The sequence below is a fragment of the Dermacentor silvarum genome, chromosome 7 (genome assembly GCF_013339745.2).
Source record: "Dermacentor silvarum isolate Dsil-2018 chromosome 7, BIME_Dsil_1.4, whole genome shotgun sequence".
Lineage (NCBI taxonomy): Eukaryota > Metazoa > Arthropoda > Arachnida > Ixodida > Ixodidae > Dermacentor > Dermacentor silvarum.
Genome location: NC_051160.1, coordinates 81,064,986 through 81,074,593, shown reverse-complemented (window position 1 = coordinate 81,074,593; position 9,608 = coordinate 81,064,986). Strand labels below are relative to the sequence as shown.

The 9,608-nt window shown below is 47.8% G+C and overlaps 1 protein-coding gene and 1 pseudogene across 1 annotated transcript; one reads left to right on the top strand and one right to left on the bottom strand.

Annotated features, from left to right (window-relative positions):
• Nucleotides 1–663: 663 nt before the first annotated feature.
• On the top strand, nucleotides 664–4,235 carry LOC119458991 (uncharacterized). Its single transcript, XM_037720842.2, has 2 exons — nucleotides 664–861; nucleotides 3,602–4,235. The coding sequence occupies exons 1-2, from the start codon at nucleotides 729–731 to the stop codon at nucleotides 4,054–4,056; spliced, it is 588 nt and encodes a 195-aa protein (XP_037576770.2). The 5' UTR covers nucleotides 664–728; the 3' UTR covers nucleotides 4,057–4,235.
• Nucleotides 4,236–4,453: 218 nt separating this feature from the next.
• On the bottom strand, nucleotides 4,454–6,493 carry LOC125947155 (putative nuclease HARBI1; annotated as a pseudogene).
• Between the last annotated feature and the right edge of the window lie 3,115 nt (nucleotides 6,494–9,608).

Sequence of the window (9,608 nt, the reverse complement as noted above, 5' to 3'; positions counted from 1 at the left end):
ACTGCCGGCCCGATGTTCGATTTCGAACTGAGGCTCAACTGCGAAAATGCTGGGACAATTTAAAAGAAAAGTGGAGAAAAGGAAAGGCCGACGACATGAAGGAAGTGTTTACGACAGGTGAGCTCCTGCTCTCTCTCTGTTTTCGCTGCTCGCTACTTTCGCTGATTCCTGTTTCAGTACATTTTGCTGATAATGCTGAGGCTCCTTGATGTATTGTGTTGCGGCTCAGCCGTGTCAGTTCTGTCGCCGTGCCGTTATAAGTTGCTTCGGTGAAATATGACACATGCGATAGCTCGCATCTTGCGTCGAGGCCTTTTTTTTTTTTTCCCTTCTTCTTCTTAGGAAGTGCATGTTGCGCTCTCGAGCCGAAGCACGCACTTCTATAGCTTTCCTGCGTGGCCGTGATTTGACCTATGCGAAGTCGAGGCCGGCCTGGGCGCAAGCGCGCGTTTCCTGTAAACACGAGCTCGGGTCCAGACCAGCCTGTCGCCAAATTTGCTGCTGCCCGTAGACGGCGATGCGTTCCCTGCCATCCACGCAAAATATCGCAAAAGTAATGACTAAAGCATGTCACGCTCTTGATGCATAGCGCGACGGTAGCCGTCTGCACGTAATTCAGGAATGATTGGGGCATAACGCAAATTCGTGCTGTATTTTCAGGAGGCGGCTGTGCGCCAGCTAGCCAGCTTACGGACGAGTTGGAGCGAGTTGGGGCTGTCGCGTCGCACATGTCGACACGGGTGGAGAACCCCTTTGACAGCGACCGTGGGCGCCACGCAGCCACTCCCCGATCACAGAGCACCCCGAGTGTCGTCTCGTTGCTGCAGCCGATGCAGGTGGAGACGCTTGAACCGCCAAATGGTATGTACATTGCAAGGACAGCTTCTTTTTTTTTTTGGGGGGGGGGGGAGGGGGAGTGGTTGACCGTAATGTGCTGGGCGAGTATAGATGTGCAAAGGAGTTGTACCAACATCTCTCATCCAGAGAGGAAACCCTGTAAACACATGAAGCTTGCATAAGTCTCTTCCTGATACATGAAGCTATCACCAAACCCAGCAACTCCCAACTTTAAGCAATCTTGGCCATAGATTTGAAGAAAGCCTTCGACAACGTGACCCACGATGCCATGCTTGTGGTGCTCTCTTCCACCAACTGTGGCACCAAGATATACAACTACATGCGAGTCTTTTTCCAACTCCGTACGTACATCCTCAAAATTGGCGATATGACACGTACCCACACCTGCAAAGGCGCATACCGCAAGGAGCCGTGCTCTCACCAACACTCTTCAACTTAGCAATGTGTCGCATACACATTGCTACTCCTCATACCAGACATACATTACACACTATATGCCGACGACATAACCATACGGATCAACAAAGGCTCTCCGGGGAAAATAGAGGACACCATGCAACGCGCACGATAGATGCAGCCCAAGTGGCAGGTGCGAGCATTGGCTTGGCGGGCTCCCTGGAAAAGTTGGCGCTGCTTGTGCACACCACGCGCTGGAGACCCAACCCATCACTACACAACACAGGACAATATTTTTCCACAAATGCATAATATCAAAGTACTGGGCCTACACATGCAGCGAGATGGAGTGGGTGCGGCCACTGTTCAGCACTTGCTAAGGCAACGTGAACAGGTCTTGAACATGGTGCTGTGCATTTCTGATCGCCACCGAGGGCTTCATGAGACAGACATGCTGCGGCTGCATGATGCCTTACTCTTGTATCACCTTCGCTATCACGCACCATACATTAACCTCACAAAGGCACACCACAACAAGCTCAACACCCTCATTCGCAAATCCACCGAACTTGCAATGGGAGTGCCAACCAACACAAGTACAGAGCTGCTAGACAAGGAACCATAACACCCTAGAAAAGCTTATCAGGACAAACAAACACAGGCAGGAAATTAGACTGAACAGTACTACATCAGGCAGAATAATCCTGCAAACGCTGTGTTTCAAACTCCGTGACACCCCATTGTTTGCTACAAGCACGCTCGGCAAAAGTGCTCGAGCACTGCTCGCAATAGCCCGCATATCAGGGTACATGGACCCCGAACGAAACAAAAAACGCAGAGAACAGCGCATCACGTACAATAGCAAGTACATTCAACGAGCCAACACATGTATGCTAATTCTGTACATCGGTGTACATACCTGTACACCGATGCTGCCATCAACAACATCGTTGCAGCCATAGCCATTACCGATCACCACTGCACAATCATTCACACGCAAACTATCAAAAATACTGAACCATAGTGGGTGGAGCTTGCCACCATCATCAAGGCAATTGAATTCGCGTCAATCACCGCGAAAAAATGTATCATATTTACAGATTCGATGAAAGCGTGCTGCATAATTCAGAGGACAACTGCCCAAAGATTACTCTGAAGCAATCCACAAACACCTGCGCCTGCCCACTCTGGTGATCTAGATACCGGGGTACGCGGGAATGGACGACAATGGAGGGGCTAACCTGCTCGCCCGAGAAGCACTGCACTCGGCCCCCTCCATCCCATGCTCAGGTCAAACCTCTCACAAGGCTCCCACAATGCCCACACTAGCACCATACAGAGAAGACGGAGCACAATTTTCAACTCTCAGGCCAGACCTTACCAAAGGAAAGGGCACACTCATTAACCAAGCACAAACAAACACCCTGCATACACCAGCTAGAACACCTTTATATGGGGAGAAGTAACAGAGCCTCTGCCACACTGCGGGATCCATAGCAGTCGCCCAAATACTTCGCACATACTATGCATAGCTCGCATGCTTCTTTCTGCACGAACCACGAGAGCATCGACATGGATCTCGAAGACAACGAACACTTCACTGCTGTATCATGAAAGAAAAAAAGTACAAGGTGGCATATTTAGCACTGGTTAATGTATGCGAGTATTCATGTTTTCATTTCATGATATCTTGATTCTGTGCTGCATAGGCTTAAACACAGGCACAACTTTGTCAATTTTGATATTTTTTTGCTGCTCGAGCATTGTAACATCTTCCTTTGTGTTCACGCAGGGATCATATCTGCATGTTCAAGCTCGCGGTGTCGCACATGCTTTCATCGCAGTCTGTTTGTAGCAGACAAAGTGAATTTGCAGGTTTACTGCTTACACTTAGCAGCAAATTGGCAAATGGGTGCACTGTTGTTGACAGATTTGCCCTGTGCAACATAGTATTGATGCCACCAGCCAACCTTACCTATCAGGTAACTAGCAAAGGAGCCAGCATAAGTAAATCTCGGGAATGTACTCCCATTCCTGCTGTGTGTTAAGGATTTCAACAGGGGTAGCCAGTGAATTGCTTCAACTGGATTACCATTCTATGAGTAAAAAATACAAAAAGAGAAATAGATGGGCTGTAACGTGAAACATTTATTGCATTTCATAAAGCACATACATATTCACCAATTCTGCACAGTCCTTGATACTGTGTACTAGACAAGGTACAGTGTCGCAAGTGCTTGTAGTTGCCCGCTGTAGTGCAAGCAAAATTTGTGTTCACGCAAAGTCAGTCTTCATGCATATGGTGATCACGAGTTATGTTCAAAGCTAACAATTATTGTTTTTGCAGATAGTATCTATGAGTGGGAAATCCCGGCAAGTCCCGGCGAAAGCAGCCAGGCAGTGTGCATGCAAGATGCACAAAATGGAGCAACCGCAGCTGAGGTCGAGCTGTCGGCAGAAGGGGGACCAGCTGCCTTGCAACCTGCTGTCCTGCAACTGGCTTCCCCATTACAGGCTGCCCCGTTGCAGACTACCCCTCAACACCCCGCTCCGGCACAACGCAGAATGCACACAAAGAAAGAAGCTGTTGAGGAAGAGCTCAGCGCCCGCCTTAGCGGTGTTGAAGAGGACAATAAGCGAAAGAGGAAGGAGCACCTTCTCAAAATGAAGCTTATGAGAACTCAGCATGCGCTTCACATGAAGCATGCAATAGAAATGCACGAACTTGATTGTGCAAGTAAGAAGGCTAAACTTGAGCTTCTCACGTTGAAAATAGCTGCCGTGAGAAAAGCCAGTAAGTAAAATGGTACAATTTCTTTATTTTCAATATGCATGCCCTGTTTTGCTCTACCACATTTTAGGAAAAATATTGCTGAATAATGCGTGCTCGTGTTCTGAAGCCGCTCGCCGAGTCAACGGGCTGTGGTCCTTGAGCTTGTGAAGCTGGGGAAGGCTGCTGAACATTGCATGTGTCTGGAGGCAGTTCATCGCTTGCATGGTTCCGGCCAAAGTTGTGCAGAGTTGCACATGCCGTGATGACAATGACAGAAGTTGTTGTTTCTATTTGTAGCTTCATATCAAGACATGGAATCTTCTTTTCCAGATGCCGAAAGCTCTTTCGACGGTGTTCCTCGTCCGGACTTGTGACCTGTTATACCTGAATAAAGAAATGTTGCATATTTTCATGTATTGCTGTATATTATTGTGACCAGCATACACACCTGTACTCTGGGCTGTCTTTGCCTCCAGGATCTTTTAGCGGCGTCATCAGGTATGGCCGGCAGGCATACCCATGTCGCCGAGGAGTACGCCAGGTACATCTCCTTCCTCATAACGTACTCTCGCGTTACTGTTGTCGAAAATCCTGCTGTCGTGTGCGGAGCCCGGCCAGCTTGCAACTAAATCGAAAAATTGAAGTTCAGGTCCTGTGATTGCCTGCAAACATGCCAAAAAAGAATGAACATGAATTTTTTGCAGCTGCTGTAACCTGCAGATTTTTCAAGCTGTTTACATGCAGTCTAGTAGCAATGTCCCTATTATAATAGCGGTCAAGTGCCTCTTAAATCTTGTACTTCAACGTTAGTGGATGAAAATAATTTTCTATCGGAGAAAGTGAAGCAGACATTGAGCTTCATGCAGCTCGCAACGTCGCGCACTTGTATTCCCTGCTGCGTTCATTATCGTTGCAATGAGGCCGACGCAGGTTAAAAAAGCGAGACTACGGTAACCACTCTACTGTTCAGCAAATGCAGCGCGAGTGTCTGGCTGAGTAAATGGGGAAAATAGAACAGAGACATGTATTCACCGCAACTCTCGAGTGAACAGAAAAAAAAAACGCGACAGACATTCTCGCCTTTGCCTCGTCGTGTGTGTTTTTTTTTCCGTTTAATCAACCAGGGTTACGCTGAAAACAAGCCAAGATCATGCCGCAAAAACTCGCCCAATCCGCTAGGCGTCTAATAACTAAGCTATTTGAAGGAGTGCATATTTCTGCTACAAAAAAGTGCGATTTTTTTTCACGTCTCTGTACGCATTCTGACGGTTATGAACATATTGCACTTACCTGCACATTGAAGGAGAAATATCCTTTCCTGTTGCGGAATACCTCGGCGTCGTCTCCGCCTGGACTTTTAATACGCACGTGGGTGCAATCAATGCAACCAGTCACCCTCGGAAACTTTGCCTTGATGTAGAATTGGTGCATGACCTCATGCATTTTCCCCGCGTCGGGGAACTTCACAAGCGCAGGGAACAGCGTTGCGGCAATCATTTTGACACCCGTGTGACAACACGGGAAACGGTTGGCTGCGACACATTAACTAGGTCGCCTGAGACAATCTGAAAAGTTCCCGCGCCGTAGAAACGAAGTGTCACCAGCAGTTGCAACAGCGGTGGCACAGGGCAACCACGTCCGTCCGTGTTCTGATGCAGCGGCAACATGGTCAGTAGTTCGAGCACAGTAGCTTTTGAGAAGCGGTACCTGGCTAAAAACTCCTGGTCACTGTAAAACTCCATGGGATTCTGGCGATCCCTAAGGTTCCGCTGCAACGGCCGCACAAAACTATACGCTTCGTTGTAAAATCGACGAACTCGCTGAAGCTGTCGTCGTAGCACGCCGCCATGTTGGATTGGATAAGGAGCCGTTAAGCTACCTCAGATGCTGCCTTAAGGAGGCGCCCTCTTCGTGACCTTAAAGTTGGGCTAAAGGGAGCCGCTAAGTGAAAGGTCTGTTTTTGAAACGCGGTAAGGAGCCGATAAGGTAAGGAACGCTAAAGATAAGGGTTAGGTTGGTTTGTGAATACGGCGGTTAGACACACTGCAAGGAGCGGAATATTTTTCCTGCCTTGATCTGCGATCAGGATATTGGCAGATTCCCATGAACGAGGCTGACAAAGAGAAAACCGCTTTCGCCACGCAGGACAGACTTTATGAATTTAATGAATGCCATTTGGCCTCTACAACGCTCCAGACACGTTTGAGCGTGTGATTGTCGTGGCCTAAAATGGAAGACCTGCCTCTGTTATCTTGATGACATCATTATTTTTTCTTCTAGCTTCAGCCAACACCTGCAGAGATTAGACGAAGTCCTCCAATGCCTTTCAAATGCTGGTTTCCACATTAATACTAAAAAGTATACATTCGCCAGCAGAAGCCTGAAAGTCCTGGGTCACGTGTTTCAAAGATGGCATCCAACCAGACCCTGAGAAGATTGCTGCTGTGCTTCAATTTCCTTGCCCATCGACTCAAAAAACATTGCGCAGCTTTCTCGGCCTGGCATCTTACTTTAGCCGTTTTATACGTAATTTTGCTAGAATAGCAGCTCCTCTACATACGCTACTGGTCACCGGCGCCTCTTTCACATGGTCCGAAGACGTCAGTCGGCATTTCAAGCCCTTAAGAAACAGCTCACTTCAGGACCGGTGCTTCGCCACTTTAAAGATAGAGCGCCCACTATACTCCACACTCACGCAAGTGCACAAAGCATCGGAGTGGTGCTCCTGCAATGGGGTCCCGCATCTAAAGAGCAGGTTGTGGCTTATGCCAACGCGACCCTCTAGCCATCTGAATGGGAGGAGGAGGAAAGAGAAAAACAGAAGGCAGGAAGGTTAACCTGAATAACGTCCGGTGGCTACCCTACACCGGGGGAATGGGAAAGGGGAACACAAAGATGACAGGGAGAGAGAGAGGAGGGAATGAAGGAAGGAAATTAGCGGTGAGTTCACTGAGGCGTGTGGTATTGCACCAATAGTCACAGACGTTGACAGAAGCCCGTCGTCCTCAAGAAGCGCAAAAGTGCCTTCACCGCTTTATGGGCCGACGAGCGATGGGGCGGTGTTGTCCAGTTTTTTTAGCGCGTTGGCAAGTTCTTGTCTTTCTGAGGCATATCGTGGACGGTGGAGCAACAGGTGGTCGATAGTTTCGTCGGTGCCGCAGACCTCACATGCGCATTGTCGGTCACTCCAATTAATGTACAGTATGCCTTTGTGAAGGTAACTCCTAACCAAAGGTCACAGAAGTGAAGCTTCACGTTGAGGAAGTGCGAATGGAGGTCGGAGTTGCAGTGAGGGGTTTAATCGATGCAGTCGTGTGAGTCTTAAGTTTGGCGAGTTCCACTCGGCCAGTGAGAGACTGCGTGCCAGGTGTCGAAGCTGCCTTGGGGCGTCTGTCCTCGAAAGCGGAATTGGAACGCTGCGCTCTTCTTGGTGCGATGTGCGAGCAGCGTTATCTGCGGAATCATTGCCACTGATTCCACAATGATCAGGTACCCATTGAAATACAACCTCGGGGCCTTTTTGTTGGACGTGATGGTGAAGTTTCATGGCTTCGTTTATCAGCTGTTTATGATACCCGCGTCGGAGAACTGACTGCGTGCAATGGAATGCCGGTTTTGAGTCAGAAACACAGTTCGTTTTGTAGGTTTTTCAGAATCAAATAATTCCAGTGCATGACGCAGAGCTATTAGTTCGGCAGCCGTTGAGCTCGAGACATGCGATGTCTTGAACCGCAGTGTTATTTCCATGCGTTGGTATAACCACGGCACCACCAGAACTGGACGACGCAGTCGATCCATTGGTATAGATGTGCACGTAGTTGCTGTGCTTTTCATGCAAGAGTAGTAAGCTCAGTTGTTTTAGAGCAGGGGCCGGCAGACCTGACCTTTTGTAGTCCTGGAATCGTTATATGTACTTGTGGACGGCTCAAACACCACGGAGGAAAAACTGGCTCAGATTAGGTGCTTTTGTGAGAAGCCATGGCAGTTTTCTATGCTCCATTTAGCAGCAGTATTGCATTAGTTTTTATAAAAAACCATGGTTGCTTTCTTTGCACGAATATACAGCCGTACAGCAGGTGTTTTCAGAGAATTCATGGTAGTTACTTATTATTTCCTTGAACACTAGTAATGTTTGAGTTTTTTAGTTGATTGGGACATCTTCATTGTACTACTTTCGAGAGCACAGAAGATGACACCGGGCAGTTTGTTAACACTTTTCGGGAGCTTTCTCTCTGAAGGAAGTACGCGTACTTACAGACACATTTGGGTTTATTGTTTTACTTCTTTCGAGAGCTCTAATGGGTACCTTTGGCAATTTTTAGCATCTTTAGGCAGCAATATTTCCTTTATTTGGGAATACTGATCTACACCTCATTGTTTTTCCTGCTTTAATATAAATTTTCATAAATTATTTCAATGTCTTGCATGATGCTTTGCAAAATACCAATCATAACTGGTTGACGCCATTCATACTATAGTAGCTCGTGCATTTCAATACTATACATGACAATGACTTCCGACTGCATGTAGTCCACACGGCTGTCACAAATTGCTGGCCGCCGCAATCCCGCCACGTCGAACAAGCTCGAGACGCAAGACGCAAGCAAAGCATGCTATCCGTATGCATGGCAACATCTCCATAATATAAGTGCAATCTTATGTGTCAAATCACTGCGAACACGAGAAAGATCCGTGAGCGTTCCTCACTTCGTCGCAACGAGTCATCAGGCACGATGTAAGGTCGATTCTGTTGTGACGGCCAGCTGTTATGGCGAGCTCCTGATAACACATGATCAGATATTTCGAACGTGTAAAATGTATTACGATCGCTCCCCTTAGCCTTGATTGTCCTGCTTCAATCTTGGCAAAAACTCGAACGGCTGTACCAAAACGCTGGGGCAATGGATAAATGGCTGACGCAACCGACAGTTATTTGTTTCGCCAGCGTCGAAGTCCGGACTACTTGGGTGTGCGCATCCGCATCATAGGGATGGAATTTCGCAGCGCGGAGGTGCGGCAGCGGTAACTCCGAGCGCAGAAAATAGCACGTATAGGCTGGATGCGATATTTTGTATGCTGCTTGAAAAAATAAGGTTCTGGTATTACCTTAAGCGACAAATCGGAAGCTGTATTCACCACCGAAACATTTGAAGTGTCACGGGCTACGTGTACTAGCATGAGTTGTGCGCTACATTTGCATAGTGTGATAATAGACTGTACAGTAGACCGTTGTGAAGAAGAGAAAAACGCTACATATAGGTATATCTAACATTTTATTGTTTTTCCGAGGCCGAAAAAAGCATAGCTCCCAGCATTTCTGGTGTCAGATAGCCTATAGTAATGACGTCCATAGCATATCCACTGGTTAAAACTGATCGGCTCTTCCTAACCTTGCTTGTCTACAGAGCACACTATATGGGACTTTATAGCGCGAACGTTATCCGTATGTCCTGCGGACATCCGCGAATGCTCTATCTGGGACGGCAGCCTTAGTACCTTATGCGGATGTCCAGCGGATATGCGTGAACGTCCTGTGCTGGACGTGGACCTCCGGACCTTATCTCGTTCTCCGTCGGATATT